Genomic DNA, 22,184 nt, shown 5'->3' on the forward strand with positions numbered 1-22,184 from the left:
GGTAGAGCTGAGATCAGTCTTTCAAAGCCACGGTTCATCAGAAGGTACTGTTAAAAATATTTCAGCTATACTCAATTGGTCAGTAAAGTTTGTACTTAGGCTTTTCAGATACGAGTACATCTGCACACACCTACTCTTCACAGGAGGCAAACAGCCGTCAACCATGTTTCAAGACGTTTACCAAACCAATGTCCCTCCACATATACCTACTTTCTTAAATAAGACAAGAAAAGTTACCACGGGTAGTCAACTTACATGTCGTCTAGACACACAAAAAACGCAGCAACTTCTCTACGTTGTTGGAACCTCTTTGACAGCAAAGCTGAACAGGTAAGGTGAAACACCAACATGACTCTAAACACACATACTCAGCTCTATATGCACGTTATAATGTTGGTAACAGTGGCGAGAACATCACGTAGAAAACTTTCAAGTGACTATTCAGTGCATACTGCTGAGAGATCTCGAAGGGTGCGGCTCTATGGTGCAGTGGGTGCGCTGGTTGGTGTCAGTTGTCACAATGTGTCTGTAAAAACCTAAAGTAAATACAGAAAAAAATACAAGTCATCTGTTCGTACTGGGTTGGCTATAGCTTATGAGGTCATCTACTACTAATCGGAAAGTTGGTGGGTCGATCCTTGGCTTCTCCAGTGTGCATGCTAAATATCATGTGCAAGATATTAATCCCAAGTTGGTCCGATGTATCCGTCGGAGTGTGAATGCGTGTGAATGTAGAGAAACCTCTTATGTAGAAAAAGCATGGATAAAAGTGCTTTTAATGAATGGGTGAATGAGGCAAGCTGTATAAAGCGCTTTGAATTCTCAGGAAAAGTAGTTAACTATATAAAATCAGTCTATTCAATTATTAATAGTTGAAATGTGCACAGAGCAAGATCAATAGATAAGAATAAAGAACTGCCATAGGATAAGTGGCCACTGGAGGGGGCGGAGTGGAATTTGACTGACCAATCACCGCACAAAGCCTAAGCCTAGCAACCTACCTGCAGCTTTTATGATGAGTTGTCGCGCTGGTCTGAAACAGTTTAGAAGTTTGCGCTTTCACTTCTCTGTACTGTCGCAGCAATCGCTGGACGTTTGTGGTCAGTCTCTGTCTAACAGTGCGAGAAGACGACAGTCATGATCCATCCCCGCACGCTCAGAATAGATTACGGCAAAACTACGACGGTACTATACGTAGTTGGCTCGGAGCTAAACGTCAACCTGAACAGGTAGGTCTTGCTCAAACCGCTATAATACATTCTTCGCCAAAAAGCTCACCTGAGTTATGTGAAATGTCTTGCTTAGGGGTTGATAAGCAAACGCGTTGCTTTGTGGTAATATTAATGTTCTATCAAATATCGTAGCCGATTGTCCATATGTTTATGTATCCTGTGTGCAGATTGTATTTTCACTGTCATTAAAAATACGCACGCTTCACAAGCGTTGGTTTGGCGTTGTGTTTTTTTTTTTTTTTTAATTTAACAGAACATCCGTGCAGTATTCTGTGTTCGAGAAGTTAATTATTTGCTAAAATATTTAGTGAAATGTTGATTCAATTTTATGATACCCTTGGCATACTATCGGTTGTGTTTTTGAATAGTAGCAGTATACACTATGTTGGGGCAGAAGTGTTCCTAAGTATTGGGACACTTAAACATTACACCTGCAGAAGCTGCTCGGGCATGTGCCCCCATTAAGCTCCCGGCACATAGTTTTTGTACTGATGTTAATACCAGAGGAGGTTTGGAAGTAGTTACTGAGTCAGCAGAGCGTTGAAGACTTCCAGGTAATATAGGTCTTCGCACCCTGCGGCCCTGTTTGGTAGCGTCGTGGCCAAGTTTCTGTAGTAACTGAACCGTCCAATTTGCAACGGTGCAGCTGCTCCTGGATTATCTAAAAGGGAAGAGATTTTACAGAGAATTTACATGCTATTATAGTACCAGTGCTCTTCTACGACCCATTATTTAACAAATGTTGGTAAAGGCGGATTGCATTGCTAGATCCTTGATTTTATACACCTGTGGCAATGGGACTAAAATGCCTGCATTCAAAGTTTAAGAGGCTCGGCACAATACTGTGTGGTCCATATAATGTATGTTATACTTTAAATTATTAGTCCTATTTTACTAACATCATTAAGTCAGGGACTGCTGGCCAAAAGAGGTCATGATTTTATTTTAAAGCTGGGTGGCCAGAGAGCAAGCTGTTTTCCACATCCAGGTGTGGTCCACCCAGATCCTTTTTACAAACAATATTGATAATATAAATCAAATGCATGTGTTATTATTCATTACCTTTTATTGGCAGTGTGGTTGTGATGGTTGTGATCAAACAGCCAAAAGACTTTCTCTTCTCCATTAAAAGAGTAGTACTGTTGGTTAGCCATGATTGGTCAAAAACATTATTTCAAGAATTAGAAAACTCATCTGAAGTTCATTATTCATTTGTACACAAAACAAGAGCTGTCTTGGTGATTAACATTTAAATCGCACGTTGGAATCACAGTCTCCAGTATCTCTGTCAGTGTTCTCTACATAGGGACTGATAGAATGAAAAGAAGTTAGTGTTAAAATCAAAATAATTCTCGATAGAAAGTGTTTTTGGATATTCTAAAACCCCTTTGAGGCCCAGGTGGTCCCGTCCATATTCCAGTCTCCCACTCTGCCGAGTCAGTAATCCCTTGTCTGTCTGTTATGTAGGCTGGCATTTGGCAGAATGTACACCATACATTTCTTTGGAAAACAAAGTCTCTCCTGTTAACAGCAACAATGAAACACTGTTAATTCTTTCCACAAACAAAAGACTATTAGATTTGCCACCACCAGGAACTGCACACAAATATCATCCTTCAGGTTAAACAATAGAATTCTGACATATTCTAGCTGCCAGTTTATGTAGTGCAAAGTCAATAAATTATGTCTACTACAACCATCATCGTATTATAGAGCATTATTAAACCATTCAGTAAATGTCACCTTCAAGAAGTCTTTGCTGTAAAGACATCAGCATTTGTGCCACGTCAAGTTGTCTACGTTGTGGTCTCAGCTTTGCCAGACCAACTCTTTCAGTTGTTTCAATGGCGCCTATTGTTAAACAAACAGATGACACATGGGTTAAAAAAAAACCCTCTGCAACCTAGTATGATACAAGATTATCATGTTCCTAGTGCCTCAAGAAAAATTAGTGTAAAAAGCACGAACAGCTACAGAAATGACAAGAATATGACTTGTTCAGTTTATCAGGTCAGTTTCTAAGCAGACCGATATCACTGTGACTAAAGCTTGTGGCTTGTCTGTGTACGTCAGAGCACTTCCTCATATGTACATGGAGAAAAATATGCGCTTTTTGAAGTGGACCTCATGTTTAATACAATATGTTTGTGTTGTATAAAACACCTGTCATCAAATTGTGCTTTTTTTTTTCTGGTTCTCAGGAGTGCCCCTCCCACCTCCAAGTTCTTCTCCGTGAAAGGCACTGCCAATGTTCAGTACAGCATCAGCCCCACTCCTCGGGACACATCCCACCTCTCTCCCATCCCTCTCACTGAAAACTCAGTCCTGCTCATCAGCAGGGACCATGCCAGTCAACATGAAAATGATAGCAAGGTATAGTAGCACAAAATTAAATCTGAATCAGAATACTCTATTAATCCCAAAGGAAACTGTGTAATTGCATGACATTGCTGATGTCACAAGTCAGTATGTCACATTTCTTGATTTCAGCATTTCCTCTATCAAGAGCATGATTCAAGTTCATGTTAACTGTCAAAAAAGATTTACTGTTAGTCAGATTAAGTCATTTTTTTGCTCAGTTTTCCTGCACCTGTGGGTAAAAATACTGTCAAACCGAACTCCTGTCAGGATTTATACTTTAGTTAATGATTGAATTGTAGCTGTTGCAATTACCAGGGCTCACTCCTATTTGCTTTACAATGGACAACTCACAATCAAACAATATAAAATCAATACCTGTTAAATTTCTGCACATCATCAGCTTATGTCTTTTATTTTAAAAGCTGTCGGTCCAGTACTATGGGGCGAATAAAGAGGTCTTAGGGAGAGCAGTTGTGCATCTGACAGCTGTTGGTAAGTTAAATTATAATGACGCAACATGCATTTTACTAAGAACTTGTTGTTTTGTCTGTAAAATAGTACATTTTATTGCTCATTACAATCCAAACATGATGTACGATTCACCAGAGTTTCATATCATGATGATTGTGATATGAAAAAAAACAAAACAATAGCTGTACTGCGATCTGAGCCTGTATCTGGAAAAGCGGTGTGTGTGATCAACAAGCTTTCTGTTATGCAGAGCTCTCACTGGATGTCGATGCTGATAGAGATGGCATCGTGGAGAAAAACAACCCTAAAAAGGTGATCTAAAATGTTTCAGCTTTACATGACAGAACTACTTCAACACAATATCACATTTCCATTGTATGTCAGTAAAGGCAAGATGCAAACATGCTTATTCAGTTTGCAGTTATTTTCAGAAGATTTTGCTGAAGTCTTTAAGTCACAAAATTCACATTTTCATTTTTTTGAAAATATTTTAGGGTTCTTGGAAATGGGGTCCTAATGGGCATGGGGCCATCCTTTTGGTCAACTGTGACTCAGAAAAGACCTACAAGAAGACACCAGACAGCGAGGACAAAAGCATTTATAAAGTGTCTGGTAAACCACTTTCAGTGCAGTTTCAGTTTTCACCAATAAATACTCTATTTTTTCATTTGTTTTCTGTACCACAAGTTTTTTTTGTTGTTTTTTTTTTTAACTTTCCCTAGCATTAGAAAAGCCATTCTTATTGTCTGTACTAAGCAGATTCAAATGGTGATATGGTAAATCAGTCTGATAAAGAATTGTCTTGTGAGAGACAAAGACTCACAAGGGTAGAGATAAAATCCAGTAGAGCTGAAATTTGATAGTATATGCTGGTCAGGCGTTATGTGTAAAGGTGTACAGTTACCAGAAACACTACCACATGCTGACTGACGTCTGCAGCATGTGGAGCAGTTAAAAAAAAGTCTCTTTAGCACTGAAGGAATAACTAGTACAGATATGGAAGGTACCAAATTGCACTATAGCGCGGGATCAAAGCCCCTACTGTAAGTCAGTGACTACAGCAGATACCAGGCACAACACCTGAGATGGGAAAAAATTCTATGGTGCCAACGGCATTAATAATTTTTATGGATGTACAGATCTAAAGGACATGTCTGTCATGGTGCTGCGGACCAAAGGCCCGGGTAAACTCCCAGAGGGCTACAAACTCACCATGCACATCTCTCAGGGAGATGCAGAGAGTGTTCGAGTCTTCAGAAACCGATCCACCGAAGTGTCAAATAGTGGCCTATGTGAGTAAAGAAGTGGGTATAAAGAAAAGCCCCGGAACATTTGATCTGATGTGCATGTCACCTGATCTGTAAAAGCATGTTTTGAACACCTTCTTTTTTTCTTTTTGTTTCTAAGTTAACCACCTAAGTATTTAACCTGTTTTCTGTCATTCTTACTTCAGCGCAGAAACTTTACAATCTCTTTGTGAAAGACTATCCACTGGTGCTGAGCAGTGATGTGCTGTCCAAGGAAGTGCCTTACCTTGGAGGCGTGGCAGAGATGAACTTTTATGTGGAGGGCCTGAGGTTTCCTGACAAAGACTTCAATGGACTCGTCACCATCAACCTCAGTCTATTAGAACCAATCTCTGATGTAAGTTCCAGAGTATAGCGTTACAGTGTAACACTGCTTTATTTAATCACCTTCTTTCTTTACACCCTTAACTACAGCATAACTGTAGCGGATACATTTTGTGACTCCAGTTAACATGAAGTTTTTGAATCCATTTTTTAATGTTGCATTACAAACATAGAATGGAGTATAACCGGCAGTACTCAACAGCCTCTCGCATGTTTCAACAGGGTCTCCCTGAGACGCCGATTTTTACTGACAAAGTTGTGTTTAAAGTCGCACCATGGATCATGACACCCAACACGCTTCGACCTGTAGAGGTGTTTGTCTGCAGGTTAGTGTAGACTCATGAATAATGAGCATGATGGTGACAGCTGTTGTTGCTGTCACACATTCCCCTTAGCTTGCCTTCTTTCCAAAAAAGCCAAACCTGTTTGTCTGTGTAAATACTGTAAATACTGCTTTCACAGACATTCGTTGTTTTACAATTTAATTTTTTAATTGTTTTTAAAGCTCTCACTAAAATAAATTAAAATATGTTACTTATGTTGTGGCACAATCTAAAAACTGCTTGACGGTTTCTTTGTTAGCACATCTGATAACTACCAGTTCCTGAAAGGAATGAGGAACCTTGTTGCGAAGAGTGGGTACAAGCTGAACATTTGTCATGAATATGTAAACAGAGGTGACCGCTGGATGCAGGTAAGCCATTTTTTTTTAAACAAGGAAGGGTTATGAGTTTTAATGATGGTAACATTGTGGTTTTATAACTCCAAGTAAACAGGAACAGTAAATAAGACGAACATTAACACGAAAACCACGAAAAGTGTTTCTTTGAAAGATTACACAATAGAAACTGGTTTCACAACAACCACACTGCAAAACGGAAAACCACAAACATTTGCAAACACGTACATATCTATTCATTCACACGAAGAAAAAAAATTCTCTAATCAACCAAGCCAAGAGGACAGCATAAATATAACATATATTTTCTAATTTTCAGGATGAACTGGAATTTGGTTACATCGATTCACCTCATCATCGTTTTCCTGTTGTTCTGGATTCCCCGAGAGATGGCGAGCTAGCAAACTTTCCATATGATGAGCTGCTTGTAGGAGAAAAGCTTATAATAAGTTTTTACTGTTGATGTCATTAAAAGCTTTGATTGTATATTATTCACATTGGTTTTGTTAATCAAATTATAGGCTCAAAGCAGAAAATTACATTACTTGCGCTGATTTATAAAAAAAACACAAACAATTATTTACTTTGTCTAGGGTCCCGACTTTGGCTATGTGACAAGGGTGGCCCTAGATGAACATGTGAGCAGTTTAGATTCGTTTGGCAATCTGGAGGTCAGTCCTCCTGTCACAGTAAATGGAAAAAAATACCCCCTGGGTAGAATCATCATTGGGGTTGCCTTCCCTACGTGAGTTTCTAAAAAATTCAAAGATCAATTCTTGACTTATAAGCAAATGTACCAAGAGCAGAAATGTTACAGATGACTTTTGCAAAGTGAAACCTTTTTATTTCTTATAGGGCAACTAAAGGACGAAATATGACCAAAGTAGTTCAAGACTTTTTGTGGGCTCAGAAGGTTCAGGAGCCCATTGCCTTGTTCTCTGACTGGCTCCTTGTTGGCCACGTGGATGAATTCATGACTTTCGTTCCTGCACCTGACAGAAAGGTAACTAAATTTTCTACTGAAGTGAATCTGGTGCTGCATCTGCTTGATAGTGACTTGCTGCTTTGTACATTGTGGAATTATATAAGGTTTTAGGATATGAGAGCTTCACTGTTATCTTTGTCTCTTGTTTGTCTGTTCACAGGGCTTCCGACTGCTGTTGTCCAGCCCAGACGCAGGTTACAAACTATTCAGAGGCCTACAGAGCAGTGGACACGGACAAGCCACGTTGTTTGATGGTAGGCCAGTGTTTATCTGCAACGTCTGTAGAATATATGCAAGGGCATCTTAGCAATGCACAAATTCATCATGGCACCAAGCCTTATCACTCACTCTGATGTTCCCAAACAGGGTTGACAAATGCAGAACAAATAACACTGGATGAAATCCTTAAGGATGAAAAACTCCAAGCTGAAAATAACTATGTACAGGTGAGTGAGATTGTAGAAATAGAAAGAAGATGAAAAGAAAGAAGACCAGAAAAGAATATGGTATGCTAGTTCAGGCACGAAGACACAAGTATGTAAACAAAGATAACACATCTAACTGCTGAATATCACATTCTGGCAACGAGCATTAATATGGTGCTATGACAGCCTCTACTCTCTAGGAAGGCTTTTCACTGGATTTTAGAACCTCGTTGCAGGATTTGCTCCCATTCACCCACAATGGCATTAGTGAAAGCACAACTGTTTTTGAGTGAGAGCGGCTGGCACGCAGTCAGCATTTCAATTCATGCCAAAGGTATTGGAATGGGGAATGCCAGGATGCTGTACATTAGGAATTTTTTTTATCAGCAGTAATTCATGGCCACCAGCCCCACAACATTATTATCTTTCCAACAAGCTTTACTGTTGGTTTCAGGCAGCATTAGTAAAGAAGGATTCATCATTTAAGATATTTCAGCTGCTTTAGAGTCCAATTGCATTGTACTCTACCCCACCCTAGCATGCATTTGGCATTGCTCGAGTTACTCTTTGTCATTACAACTTTTAAAGGTCCAAACAAAAAGTTTTTGTGTTTTTCTCAGAAGCCGTTTGTCCTTTAATTCCTAAGTTTAATTTTTACTGTGTGCATCAGTACTCTACAGCCTATGAACCTATGTAGCATACTTCTACACATGCTGTTCCTTCTCATAGATATTTGCACTCCGGGACAACACTGGCCAGACATTTGTCAAACTGACTTAGTGTAAAAATAGCCTCCTATGACCAAGCCACCCTAAAGTCACTGAGCTGTGTAGTGTGACCCCGTGTTTAGCGACAAGTGCTTCATCAAAGACACATGCATGGATGTATGCACGATTTTTCTTTTAGAGAAATGTTTGCAGTTAATGTGGCTAAATGATCTTAACCTGCATATTAGGGCTGATATTCACATACTATTGGGTACATTTGTATTTGGGTAGATTTTGGTGGTACGTAAACCAAAACTACCATATGAACCACTATGGTAAAATGTTTTATATTTTGAGCACAGTAATTTAACAAGCAAAATGAGAATAATTTTAGAGGCATATATTATCATTATTTTATTTCCAGAGCTGCATCGACTGGAACCGGGATGTGTTGAAGAGGGAACTAGGCCTAGACGATGAAGACATCATTGATCTGCCAATCCTCTTCAAACTAGTGGAGGATGAAAAGGAGTATAGAGCAGTAGCTTACTACCCCGACATGGTAAATTTTACATTATATTTTATTAGGCATCAAAGCTCCTGCTAGTTGAAAAAAGATGTAAATAAATCTTTGGGCTGACAGAAGAACTATATTTGCTATATTTGTTTCCAGGTGAACATGATTGTTTTGGGGAAAAACCTTGGTATCCCAAAGCCCTTTGGCCCCAAAGTGAATGGACGATGTGCACTCGAGGCTGAGATGTGCTCTCTAATGCAAGGCCTGGGCCTCAACTGCACGTTCATTGACGACTATTCATCCTACCACCAGCTGTTGGGAGAGGTCCACTGTGGGTCCAATGTCCGCAGGGAGCCCTTTGAGTTCAAGTGGTGGAACCTGGAGATGTAAATAATATAGATATGACATAGAAAGAGTTCAGCCCTAGTTGATTTGGTGACGCCCATCATGAAAATCATTGTATTGCCATAGCAAACACTTCATTGTCATCATTTTGTAATGAATACTAAAGACCAGCAAATGTTGCTTTACAAAATAAGAAATTAGAAAGGTGGTTGGTGATAAATGCAACTGTTTTCTAATGTCATGCAGAGAATGATGAAAACAGCTGTGGGAACAGACTACATTGCATTAACAGTATCTTAATGTAGCTCTGACACACTGTAAACAGGGTAAGTAAGGCATGCATGCTATGTTTCATGTGCCTCGAAATGGAATCGGTTAACAGTGATGCAATGGTGGACTAACTAAATGATGATACTAACAAATCTACATATATACAAAGATGTACTTACAGAATGTTAAAACATGTATTTGGTATCCAGTCTGGGAATGGATTTCATAAAAATTTGGGGGATTTAACTTTAAAAGGAGCAGATGGTGGTGGTTAGGTTGGTGTATTAGATAACTTGGAAAACAGCTTCCTTAAAGCCTTACAGAGAATCATCTCTGCCTTCATGAATGAGGAATGCCTTTCAGTTTCTTATCAATCATTTTATATTGAATGTGCTTCATTCTCACACAGAAATACTTAAATGGCAAACATGATTTTTTTTTTATTGCAGAAATGAAACTTTATTCACTTTATGCATTTTCATCTTTATTAAACTTTTTAGTTAGCTTATTTTACAAAAAAAAAGCTATATGTACAAACGTTTCTTTTAAACAAGGGCTTAAGCAAACTGACAAGAATCAATACAATCATTTGAATCAAGCACAGAGAAGACTGGTTTCCAGTGTTGTGGTTAGCATACAGTGCAAGCACAGATAGATGATGGTACCACATAGTGATGTGCTATAATAACTCAGAGCCACACGAGGGCAGGCTTTATCTACTCAAGGATTCAGGAGGAAAAATGATTTGAATACATCTTCCTTAAATGATTCTGAAAGGCTGTAACTGACATGTGTTACTGTTACATTTGTCTATGTTTTTCTGTGCATGTGTTGTATTGAGAGTGATTTATGCTATAAACAACTTGATGAGTACATTAAACAGTACATTTGGTCCAGTGTTTTAAACTTTGTCTCTTTAACTATAAATGCTGTCGTTAATTCACAAAAGACAAAGGTCTGCTTCAGTCATGTCACTGAAATAAATCATCCCTATATGAGCTTTTCCCTTCACAACTAACTTAAAAAACAAAAAAACAAAGCTTCTCTGCTCATGTAAGCTGAGCTGCTTCAGGCTCAAGTTTACTGTCGTCAGGAATCAACAGCACAACTATTGTGAGCAAATATGTACAAATGAATCCATCTCTGCCTCATTTTACATTCAAGCAATCAGGCAGCAGCACAGTGCCTTTAAAAATAACCCTTCTTTAAAGCAGCTCACATGACAGTCATAAAGGCAACTTCAAGACGAGTCACAGTGTAATTTACTTTCAGCAACAAATCGGGTTTTTCAAAAAGGTCAACGTTCAGAAGTATCTCTGAAAATGTAGTGTTTAAGTCACATACATATATTACACTTTACATACAAAGTAGGAAACTTTGACATTTGGCTCTCTATTAGCAGTGTGCACTGCATCTGGAGATGTCGGCTGGTTTTTCGGTAAAACACAAATCACAAGGACAACACCTTTATGTCAAGCATGGCACCAGTTTACAGAGGAGAGGATTTTGACAAGCAGATTTACACCGTACACATTACTGCTGTATACACACCTGTACACAGACATCAACAAATGGGGTGTGAAAAAGATCTTTGAAAAGTTCAAAGAACTGCTTTAAGTTTGCAAATTTGATGATGCGTGTCGCTGGTTTGGGCACTACAGTAGCTCTGCTTTTGTCTTAAACTAAACCAATAGGGTCAACGTTTCTCTTAAAATAGGTCTCGTTTTCACTGTGGCACAGTTTTTGTCTTTTATATGTAACCCATCAATTAAAAATGAGAAAGGTGAATAATAGTTTTTACATCCACCAGCAACAGCATCATGAAAGTACCCTTGATTAAAACATGACATACTCTTGCTGAAGTTGTAAAACACAACAAATATCTACTGAAGAATACTCGGAAAAGAATACATCAACATTTAAACACAAAATGCGGCCTTAGATGCAGCCACATACACCTGATACATCAAAGTCAAACCAATATCACAGTGGGATGTGAGTTTGACATTAAAAAACAAAGCTTTCTTCTGTAGTTCAACTCTTTACAGGCTGAACAAACACCGGCTGTGTGGATTTCTTTAACCACTCTTTCAGTGACAAGATTAAATCTCTATTTGAATCCCGATCTTTGAGTTTTTACAGTAAGAATTAGGTTTCGGAGCTTACTGGCCTGAAGAATGAGAAGGCGGGCACATGTACTGTGCATTGCCAGCTGAGAGATGCTGCATGAGTGCAGAGGTCCTTTTCCTTTGTACTGAACAAAACGGAGGTTTTCGCATGGAGATGGTGGTAGGTAGGTGTCTGGGTGTCTGTCATGTCACGCAGCAGATCCAAGTCAAACATAAAAAGTATGATCTGTCAGTTGCTTGATCTGACTTCTAACTGCTCCTTTTCTGCATTGATGGAGTTGACATGCCCTTGGCTTGCTTCTTTTAGACAAAGATGCTCCTTATTGGAATGCTTAGACAAAAGGGGAGAAAAGGAGAAATACATAAATGGGCAGAAAGAAGGATCAGGTAAATGAAGTGATAAAGGAATGGAGGAATGTGGGAATTTATCCCTTAGGCTGTACCAACATTATAACCTACCTGAAAAATGGATGTCAATGACGGGGCGACAGAGTGGCTAACAGTTCTGCATACAGATAAGGAATGAGAAATCATGGTGCAGTCAATATGCAAATATTTATTGGTTTGCATTGATTCACCTTTCTGTTTTCAGCCATGCTAGTGCATAGTGTCTTTATGTTTACATGTTATATTTATTTGATTTAAAAGGAACAATACACCTTAATTAAGATGAACACTTAAGTTAATTGCACAAATTAACTTTCCTCTTGCAAAACTAAGTTCAACTTATTATGTCAAATATCTCAACATACATACATCCAACTAAACATGCATGGAGCTCAAAGTCTGTATAGACACCCATTCTTCTGAGAAGATGGTGGGTTTAGTGATTCTCTGGTTTGTCATCTGTTTGGGCTGATTACTAGATCATTTCAGAACAAATGACATCTGTGTTATAGACTTTTGAGTGTTAGTTTAAGCATGCATTCAGTTAACATGCTTTCAGATGTTAAGTGAATGTGGACCTAAAACCACCGTACCCTCACGCCTGTAGATGTATTACTGTACTCTGTACAGCATCAGAAACTAGTAGAACAAAAACAGGCGAATATAATTTCCCAGAACAATTTCATATGACCAGCAGGAATATTGGTCCTTTTACTCAAGTCGCTTATTAAATCATTCTACCAATTTCTGAAAGCATTGCGGTGTTATTTGATGACTTGCACCAAGCACTTTGTCTTACCGATGAGAATTTGTGCTCCTGCTGAGTGCGCTCCATCTTTGACCGGCTGTCTGTCCCTTTTGGTTCTAATGTCCTCGCTGCGTCCGGTTGTTGCTGGAGACGTGAAGCTGCTGGAAGGAAGGGGACAGATGTGTTGCTGTCATGGTTAATAAACTCAAGCATATAATGCTGCCAGCTGTTATAAATACAAAAACCCCAATGTGGGGTATGTTTCATGTGGGAAACAGATACATTTTCAGAGTAAATGTGAGTCATTTAGGAAGAGTTCGCTAAATTGTACAAATCATGCCTACTGCTGTTGTTGTTGGTAAGCTCCATATGGGGAAGCTGAACTCCATCACTCAAGGGTGCTTTAATATTAATTTCTTAGGAAACACAGAGTGTTATTTTTGCAACTGCCCTATATATATATTTCCCCCAGATACTCTTGACATGTGAAACAGTTGACCTTTTGGTAACCACAACTTCAGGATATTACTGAGACAGTAATATGAGCTCCCAAGCTCACCTGGAAGATTTCCTTGGCTGGTACTGTCCTCCACCCCAGAGCTGTACACAAATGAATCTTTTTTGACTGGTGTAACACACGACACACTTTCCTGGAAGAAGAGTAAAGTAAGTTTGATATATAACTTACAATAAGATGAAGGCAGCATAATCAAAACTAAAGTTTTATTCAGTTGTGCATTTGTTTTTGTCTCTTTGTAAATGCAGACAGTCTATCTGAAAGAAATAGCTAGAATGTCCTAACTAGAATGGAGTGATATCCATCAAGCCTTCTCATGGGTTTTTCCCCCCAGTTGTTCAGCTTACAGCAAATAACAAATAAGAACCAAAGCGATACTTTCACTGCAGTAAATGTGGAATAAATGCTGATGGAAGCACTTGTGGATCATCAATGCTAGGACGCTGATGACTTATTTTGGCTTTGGAGGAAGTAACCTTTATGCATGCACTTGATAATGTGTAATTACTCCACCTACCAGTCCAGTGTCATACTCCTCTTCTGCTTCATGCTCCTCCACGACGCTGGCAAAGCTGCTGGCATTGGAGGAGGAGCGGGAAAGGTCCTGCGCCTCAGGGATAGATGGTGCCCTGCAACACATTGCCAAACTACACACCTGGGTCACTCTGATCACATAATCACTTTGTGGTTTCCTTCTACTGAGTTCATTAAGGAAGGTTAAAAAAATAAAATAAAGTGCACTTTAAAAGTCTAATTACTTTGCCATCTTTATGTCAGAGTTCATCTGTTGTTCCCGAAAAAAGCAGTTACAAGCAAAAGAACCATAGTTTGATCACAGTTTGACTGAATAATGTGAATGTTTGGGGTTGTTATATTCATTTGGCTGAAGAGGATTAGGACTATGACTTGGAGAGCAATCGTCCATGTCACTGTTCCATTCTACAAAATACAATGCAGCCTTTTCAAACTGATTCAATGTGTGTGACTATAATACAAAGTAGTATACTCTTACATAATGAAATTAACAGTCACCTGTTCTTTGTGGTAGGAAACTCTGGAGAACTGTGATTGGAGGAGTTGTCTGATTTGTTTTCCTGTGACATGTGGCTACTCTCTGGTGTCCTCTGGGTGTTGGGTGATACTTCTCGGCTTCAGGAAAGGATATAAAGTAGTCAAAATAGCTCATCTGATTTCGTTTAACAATAAATGGTTACAGTGCATTCATATCACTCAGCATGGCTCCACCCTAAAACTGAGCATTATGAGCTGAACCACTGACAGCAACCAACAGCTGTGCAGTTGTTGTTTTTTTAATCAAATCAAGCATTGACAAGCCCTTCTCTTAGGATTTGATCTTACACAGTGCATTTTCTAATAGCTGTATCCCTCATTTTAATGTCCTGTCTTCCATCTGTTACAACACTGTTCTCTCTTCACTACCCACTCTCTGCTGATCAGCTCTGCTCTGTCCTCTCACCTCCTCTCTTGGACCTCCTGGATGTTCTCGATGCCAATAGCACTACTGCGACGGGAGCTGAACGGCCCAGACTTTTTCCTGGTTGGGCTTTTCCCAGGAATGATCAATGACTGACGGTGGGTAGGGAGAGGAAAGTAAGACACACAGTTTGGGGATAGTGTAATAACAACAAAACATGATATGCAGTGCATAAAGTGAAGCTTTCTACATGTAGAAATATCTTGTAGAGGAATTCTGAAGTAACGGTTGGATAAATCCTGAGTTAAAGTTATGACAAACTTGTAAAACATTTTATTTTACAAATCCGTGATGAACTTGGCTCCAGACAAAAATTCATTATATATTCTATAACTGATTATTTTTACTCTTATCTCTGAACATCTCATCATCTCTGACATTTTATTTTCTTAGGTGCAGCGTGTACATCAGCTTGGCTGGTGCACACTTTTAATTTAAGATGCAGTATGATTCATTGATGTGCGACTGTCTATGAGAACATAAGTGGGAGTTTGTTTATCTTCTCCTTTTACAATATATTTTTCTCTTGCAGTTACTTTTAACTAACTTAAAAGTAAAATGGTGCAAACAAATTCGTGCATGAAAGTCCTGACACTGATCTGCCTTCTGTCTACCAAAACCCATGATGGTTGTGCAAATGAATGAAATGAAGGAAATTGTAATTAAAACTATAACCCGACAAGTATCATTATAACTGATAAATTCTTCAAATCTGAAAACCTCTCACAGCCACAGGAATGAAACCGTATTTTAAACTTAAAACAGGGTAAATACTAATTAAACATTACATTATACAAAGACAATAGTAAATTAAAGAAATGTTTTAAATAAGTAGGTAGAATATACGTGGACCTCTTCTATTGTTCCTATCCCTATGGCACTGCCTCGACGTCCATATTTACTGGGACTTTTCCCTGGGACAAGCAATGACTGAGGTACACAAAACAGGGCAAGGAAAGCAGAAACAGAGAGAGAGGAGATTGAAAAAGCAAGAGGGGGAAGGAAAAGAAAAGAACACATCATAAGATCTCATGCGAACAGCACAGAGAATTTAAACAGCAAGGTGCAAAAAATGCTTAAAAAGGAGACTGCAACGTGACTCAACAGAGAAGACATAATATCGAGGAAACAGTGAAAGGCGTTATAGAGCAGAAGCGGGTTGGGGTCCAACATAGGAGGGCACAGCAGGATATAGTCTCAAGGTAGCGGGCAAGCCAGCAGTTTCTGCCCTGAGGGATACAAGTTAGTTTAGTGATACATTCAGAAAAAGAAGAAATGGGACAAAAAGGCTGATGCAAACCAAAGGGTAGCTTCCAAAATGTGTCTTCTTTTATTAACTGGATTAGTAAAGTTAGTAACCAAATGGCACGCTGCAGCAAATCTTAAACAAGTTTGAAAATAAATGATCTATCTTTCAAAGAGACACAAACAAGACAGTGAGCTCCTATGGTTTGTGCCATGCATCTTCTTCAGCCACACATGCACAAGGCTGCTTAAAAAAATTACAATATTTGCAGGAGGATATATGACAAAGCACAGCAAGGAGCAAGGGAGTCTGGGTAGTCATACAGCAGCTGGACTGAGCTCACTTCACAACTTGGAATAGAGACTAGACTGGGGCTCACAAGCAATCATTCATCTATATATACCGATAAGAAAATCACTGGGTTAATTCCACAGCTGACATTATTTTATAACATTGTCCTAGAAGTCTGTCACTCTTTGTGAAGATAACGATTCTTTAAACAGATGAGGATGAATGACAAATGGCGAATGAGCGCTTCTGTTAATTTTCCAAATAAAAAAAGGTATTAACATGAACACTATGAACTGTACTTGGAAAAAGGCTGATTAGTGAAATCTGATTTAGTAAAAGCAGCAGTGAATTTAAAATCTAGGGAATGAAAGTGAGTGTTTGATGTTAACATACTGATCAAAGTAAAGTGCTCCAATGTGCCAACATGAGTAATTTCCCAAAGTGCTTCTTACGAGAAAGAATAGTGGTTAATTTATTTTGTACGTGAACCCACTGCTCTGCGAGTATACTATACCCTGAATCTAAGTGTTAGGTGGGCAACGTGTGAACCAAAATGGGCTACTTACAATCCCTGGGGTTTTGGGACTCTCTGCGGGATTGTGGGTAAAGCTGCCACTGTGACTAGTGGAGACTGTGTGTGACTTCTTGTTACTGAGGCCCATGGCGTCCATAGATTGGCTTCTGCTGCGGATGACCCGCTACAGAGAGAAATGAGGAGATGCTGTCAGTGGATCCACGTTAATATGTGGAAACACAACACCCTGATGAATAGTGCAAAGCATTATATACTTCAAATGATTGTGAATCTATACTGAAATCTAATCTAAATTAAAATAATTATGTGTTTTCTATTTTTTTTATTTTGCTAGAGCAGACCACTCTATGTATTATGCATTCTAAAACCTTTAGTGGAAATCAGTGGAATGATTTAACTGACATGTACTTCTTCAACTATATTCCACATAGTGCCAACTGAGATTTGTTCCACCTGGTCCACTGTTTCTCTTTAATTTCATATCAATATGATTCTTTGAGCTACATGCTATACATTACATAAATGTACATCACAGTAAGTGTGATATAAAGCTAAGGGATAAAATGTGTTTATATGGGCATGTATGTGTGCATTGGTGTGCTTAAATGTGCATATGCAAGTGTATGGATGTATGCATGATTATTTATTGAACACTTAGGGGCAGTGCGGGATAGCATGTAGAGGGAGAGCCTGTGTGGAGGACATGTAGGTTCACAGAGGATTTAAAAGAGTGTAGGCTTTGCAGGCATTAAGGATGGAAATTGTCACTTAACACGGTGAGTCTGGAGTTGGGTTTTGTGTCATGAGCAAAAAAGACCAAGACTATTATGAGAGAAAGAAGAGGGAGTAGAACAGTATATAGAGAGCCAGAAAAAAGACCAAGCGGCAAGATCATTCTCGACAGTGAGAAAGAAAAATGAGGTAGGATTTCTTGGGTGGGAGCTCATCTGTGCTCATCTATATAAGTTTATGAATGTATGGAAGAAAGACAGACAGACATTAGCAAACAGCAGAGCAAGAGAGGATGAAAGAAAGGCTTTATATATATCTCTGAAGTTGCAGAGAAACAGCAGAAAAGATGACCTAGAACTAGTGATCATCACAGAGCAAAGAGCAAAACGGCAAAGGAATGCTGCCCATGAGGAGACATCCAAACTGCACCATCAGCTCCCTAATGAGGGGTCATTAAATCGTTCATCAGGCACACACCATCACAGCTTCTACTGCCGTGCCTCAGCAGCTGAGCTACGCTCCACCACCCTAATGGTCATTGATGGAGCGCTCTCAGTCAGAGCAAAGTGCCTTTCATACACAACAGGACACTCCACAGCCTCAAAACCATACCATCATGTGAGAGCACACTGAGTTCAGCAGTCACAGCCAAGTAAGGAATGCAAATGCCACAGGACTGGTCCTTTGAGATACCGCAGATTTTCAATGCTTTGTTTTTTGATGTGTGAATACCCAGAATCCCAGCCAAGAGACAGAGGACGCACAAAATAAAGCACCTTAAAAGTTTCTCCACTCATCACTATTCTCTCTCATGCATGTAGAGTTGCAGATTACCAAGGCACTCCATCAAATGAGGAATGACAGTTTACCTTGAATGATTCAAAGAAGCCTCCTCCTCCTCCTCCACCTCCTCCACCCCCATTCTCCAGCTTATCTTCGTCGCCACCCAGACCCATCATGGACTGACTGTTTATGTGCAGCTCCTCATATAGTGTTTCCAAAAGTGCCGAACGAGTTCGCTCCTGACAACAACAAACAAGACAATTCGTTTTCATACCGACCATAAACCTAATATTCACCATTTAAAAGGAGGGATTGAACAATTGCTTCAGGATGATAAACATCAGCAACAATGCTGATAAGAATCAGGGTTGTTGCCTGAGATGATTTGGACAACAATCTATGTTTCCACTTCGTATCAGTACAGCCAGCAGGATGCAGACCTGTGCAAACAGGCGTGTGCTTAAGTCTGCATCAACACTACAGACATTCACACTCCCTTGGCACAATTTGCTCCAGTGTGCTTCTCACCTCTAACTTGGCAAACTTCTCAGCCTTGTAGCAGGCGTATTCTGCATTAATGAGTTTAGTGAAGAGGAACTCATAAAACTCAGGGCCCTGAATAAAACAAATAAAAAGGTGAGAGGTCAGAGTAAAATATTTTTTTTATCTGTGTGGTGAAAAAGGAAAATATGGCGTTAACTGACCTTTTTGAAGATGGCAGGGTCAGGCAAAGCAGGCCCAAAGAAGGGTACATCATCTCTTGCTGTCACAGAAACCTAAAAAAGAAAGCAGGTAAGCCTAGAGACTGAAATACACATGCCACTATTAGAAACTAGAGAGCAGAATAAAATTCCTTAATTATGGATGAGCAAATCTATAAATGGGTGTTACAAGTCCCTATTGTTCAAATCCTCTTGATACAGTATTGACTGTCCTTAGAACCAACCTTGTAGGTGACATTGTCTGTACATGCATTTTCCACCTGCACCACCACATATGCATGCAGGAAGTTGGACTGGATCATGTCTGGTACAAAGGGCGTATTTTCCTCCTGGAACACGATGGCCACAATGTCGTTGCCTATGTGTCTCTTTCTCTGCAGCTGGGGGGCACAGATAAACAAAGCTAACAACAGCGGAAACATCTCAAATGACCACTTCTGCTAACACAAATACAGGCCTGTCAAAAAAAAACATCACTGCCAGCAATTGCTCTAAAAGACTGACTGGCAAGGTAGACATGACTTTAATCCAAAAGAGCACAATCTCTCCCTCTGAAACGCATGACGCCATCAGCCAAAAAATTAAATCCATCTTCAAGCTCTTGTTCCAACAATTTAATAAGATGAAAAATCTCAATATTTTACAGAAAATAAATATATATACAAAAAACATGCAACTCATGGGTGTATATAGCATTTCTGAAAGTACAGACAGAAATCTGCTTTGGGAAACAGATTTTTCACTGTAAGACAGACTTAAGACTGAGTTCGAATTATTTCAGAAAAGTGTGGATATTTTGGTAATTAACACTTCTCAGTATCAGTGGAGGTACTGCAAACTCAAACAGAAAATGCTTCATGAATCTGCTGACGACTGAATGTTATCATGGCTGCAAAATAACTTCATCTTCTTTGCTGCCAAAAGCTTGAAGTTGCCAGAAGGACACTCATGCATCTGGAGGACAAAGGGACTGTTCTCAAGTATTAAAATTTGTATCCAAGCGGTATCTTTCAAAAAGCTCTGCATTAGGGATATCTTCTTCCTTTGCTCAAGCATGAATAGATGTTGTCACTTCATTGCCTTTTTGCTAGGAACTTTGATTAAACAGCTCACAAGCTTCGATGACTATCTAAGAAGACTATCAAATTTTTTCTCTTCCTTCTAAAAGAAGAAAAGGACTTTCCAGGAGTCAAAGCATATTTCCTGTTTGAGACATAATAGCGTCCCATATTTCTTTTCAGGAACCAAGCAGTAAAATAATTTGAGAAGCTACTGAATGTGGGAATATCATATCATATTCAGTTCAGCCCACCAAACTAGAAGAAAGATGCTTATCGTGGAAACCGTGTGACCCAAATGTTACCACTGCATATAAGTGGAGGGAAGATATATCAGATTTTGCAAATGGATACAATTTGGTGATAAAGGAAATCAATCAATCAGAGGGATGTATTCTCATTGCAGGCAGCCTTTATTAAAAAAAAAACCCCACAGAAAACTCCCCAGTACTGTGACACTTGCTCAGCAGCAGCATTCACTTATTAGCCTTTGTCTTTGACAGACTAATTAACAGCCTTTTTCTAAAGCTACTTCACACCTGTTGAAAAGAGCTCTTGTGTTGGCTGGTGCTTGTGTTAGAGTCAACCAACTGGAAGCAAAATACAATACAGCAAATAGGATTTAGAGATGATTATGGTGTTTGCTTTTCTACTAGAAGTTTAATAAGGTTATAACTTTGTTTGTTTGTTTGTTTGTTCATATGAAGAAGACGTGTTTCTGATTCTGGGAAGTGTTTATAAATATGCCAGTTTATTACTTAAAAAAAAAAAGTGAAATTATGTGAAAAAACATCAAAGATGCTCTCAATCAGTCTCACAGCTGATGGTTTTCTGATAACTTTATCACAACTGAGTTTATCTGCAAAATGAGTTTTATGTAACTGTGTTGAAAGTCTGACAGGAATTAAGTCAAGTTTTACTATTTTTTATCAATTTAAGCTGAATATTGTAAGGTTTTGTAAAGAATGCATTTTTATGACAGTAATGAAGGTGAATTAGATAGGCTACACATGGCTATGATTCATGTCATCCAGGCTACTACTGCATCACCCCTGAGCTGATTATCTGTCGGCTTCAGTATTTACTCACACAACGACTCTCTGAAACCAAACAGCTGAAGACGCTCTATCTAATTTTTCCAAGCACTGCAATCGTATACCATCACCACACACAAACAGGCTTAGCGTATGTGTCACTGATTTCAAACACTTGACATCTGTTATTACTGTAAGACCTTTCAAATCTGATTACATTCAGTAAGGTCTGGCAACAGAAATCTTTTACTTTTTCCTCCCTGAAGTACTGAATACTGAGCTATTACTCTTGCACCTTGCCTTCTTTTCCTGAGTTCCCTGATGAATCATCTCATGTGGGTGTTGTTTATGCTCTCTGTATCTCTCCATGCCTAGGCAATATGGACCATCTGTACAGGGTTACTGCGGTAACAAAGTTCAAACCACTCTAGAAGGGACTGAAGAGCAGCTAAGGACTAATGCAGCTCACTGCAACATAACATCAAATAGATAAAAGTCTTTAAGAGAGGAGAAACTTCAGTACAAAAAAGACCACTGTAATTCTAGTGGAAATGGTAAAAATGCTATTTCTCTCTGGGGTAAGTGAGCACAACAAACATGGAATTACTTCCATTGTTAATATCTGCCAATCCCTGGAATGCTGTAATAAAAATAGCAAACAAACATGGAAGATATGTATGTACAGTTCTGAAAACAAAAGCTTTAGAAGGGCTCTATGCAGTCCTGGACATAGGCACCTTGCAGTCATTAAGCCAACCATGAACTGTACATGAGGCCATCTGTCTGACAGTTTGGCCTAAATTATGTCACACAACAGGTCAATGATCCCAAGCACACAACAAATCTGCAACTGATGTGCTGAAAAAGAAAACAATCAGTGTTGA

General features: G+C 39.1%; 2 protein-coding genes across 13 annotated transcripts in view; one reads left to right on the forward strand and one right to left on the reverse strand.

Annotated features, from left to right (window-relative positions):
- The first annotated feature begins 112 nt into the window (after positions 1 to 112).
- On the forward strand, positions 113 to 10,529 carry padi2 (peptidyl arginine deiminase, type II). 2 transcript variants are annotated; one of them, XM_005917926.3, is made up of 16 exons: positions 113 to 330; positions 3,434 to 3,605; positions 4,016 to 4,085; positions 4,315 to 4,376; positions 4,559 to 4,676; positions 5,204 to 5,356; positions 5,518 to 5,708; positions 5,918 to 6,021; positions 6,278 to 6,389; positions 6,694 to 6,801; positions 6,968 to 7,119; positions 7,230 to 7,377; positions 7,520 to 7,613; positions 7,726 to 7,805; positions 8,916 to 9,053; positions 9,165 to 10,529. In XM_005917926.3, the coding sequence occupies exons 1-16, from the start codon at positions 164 to 166 to the stop codon at positions 9,396 to 9,398; spliced, it is 2,103 nt and encodes a 700-aa protein (XP_005917988.1). In that variant the 5' UTR covers positions 113 to 163; the 3' UTR covers positions 9,399 to 10,529. The 2 variants fall into 2 exon arrangements, with proteins under 2 accessions (XP_005917988.1, XP_005917989.1); XM_005917927.3 differs by lacking the exon at positions 113 to 330 and adding an exon at positions 985 to 1,229.
- Positions 9,587 to 22,184, reverse strand: part of rap1gapb (RAP1 GTPase activating protein b) — a 108,867-nt gene continuing 96,269 nt past the window's right edge. For 7 of the 11 annotated variants that reach the window (XM_005917919.3, XM_014332281.2, XM_005917912.3 and 4 more), the window contains 13 exons: positions 19,433 to 19,588; positions 19,191 to 19,262; positions 19,015 to 19,101; positions 18,573 to 18,725; positions 17,003 to 17,134; positions 15,752 to 15,829; positions 14,882 to 14,991; positions 14,437 to 14,553; positions 13,922 to 14,051; positions 13,447 to 13,537; positions 12,939 to 13,048; positions 12,212 to 12,257; positions 9,587 to 12,083 (listed from right to left, as the gene is read on the reverse strand). In XM_005917919.3, coding sequence (XP_005917981.1) covers positions 12,249 to 12,257; positions 12,939 to 13,048; positions 13,447 to 13,537; positions 13,922 to 14,051; positions 14,437 to 14,553; positions 14,882 to 14,991; positions 15,752 to 15,829; positions 17,003 to 17,134; positions 18,573 to 18,725; positions 19,015 to 19,101; positions 19,191 to 19,262; positions 19,433 to 19,588 — 1,245 coding nt within the window. In that variant the 3' untranslated portion in view covers positions 9,587 to 12,083; positions 12,212 to 12,248. The remainder of the gene's footprint in view (positions 12,084 to 12,211; positions 12,258 to 12,938; positions 13,049 to 13,446; positions 13,538 to 13,921; positions 14,052 to 14,436; positions 14,554 to 14,881; positions 14,992 to 15,751; positions 15,830 to 17,002; positions 17,135 to 18,572; positions 18,726 to 19,014; positions 19,102 to 19,190; positions 19,263 to 19,432; positions 19,589 to 22,184) is intronic. The other 4 variants (XM_005917913.3, XM_014332283.2, XM_014332282.2 and 1 more) reach the window with 4 other exon arrangements.

This window comes from Haplochromis burtoni, unplaced genomic scaffold (assembly GCF_018398535.1).
Source record: "Haplochromis burtoni strain Fernald_Lab_line unplaced genomic scaffold, NCSU_Asbu1 Contig_26, whole genome shotgun sequence".
NCBI lineage: Eukaryota > Metazoa > Chordata > Actinopteri > Cichliformes > Cichlidae > Haplochromis > Haplochromis burtoni.

What these genes read in the sequence shown, in the direction of transcription:
- padi2 (XM_005917926.3), top strand. Translation starts at nt 164, where the DNA reads ATGTTTCAAGACGTTTACCAAACCAATGTCCCTCCACATATACCTACT. An exon ending in AAGCATTTATAAAGTGTCTG is followed by an intron (nt 4,677 to 5,203) that starts GTAAACCACTTT and finishes ATGGATGTACAG; the next exon opens with ATCTAAAGGACATGTCTGTC. An exon ending in TTCCTGCACCTGACAGAAAG is followed by an intron (nt 7,378 to 7,519) that starts GTAACTAAATTT and finishes GTCTGTTCACAG; the next exon opens with GGCTTCCGACTGCTGTTGTC.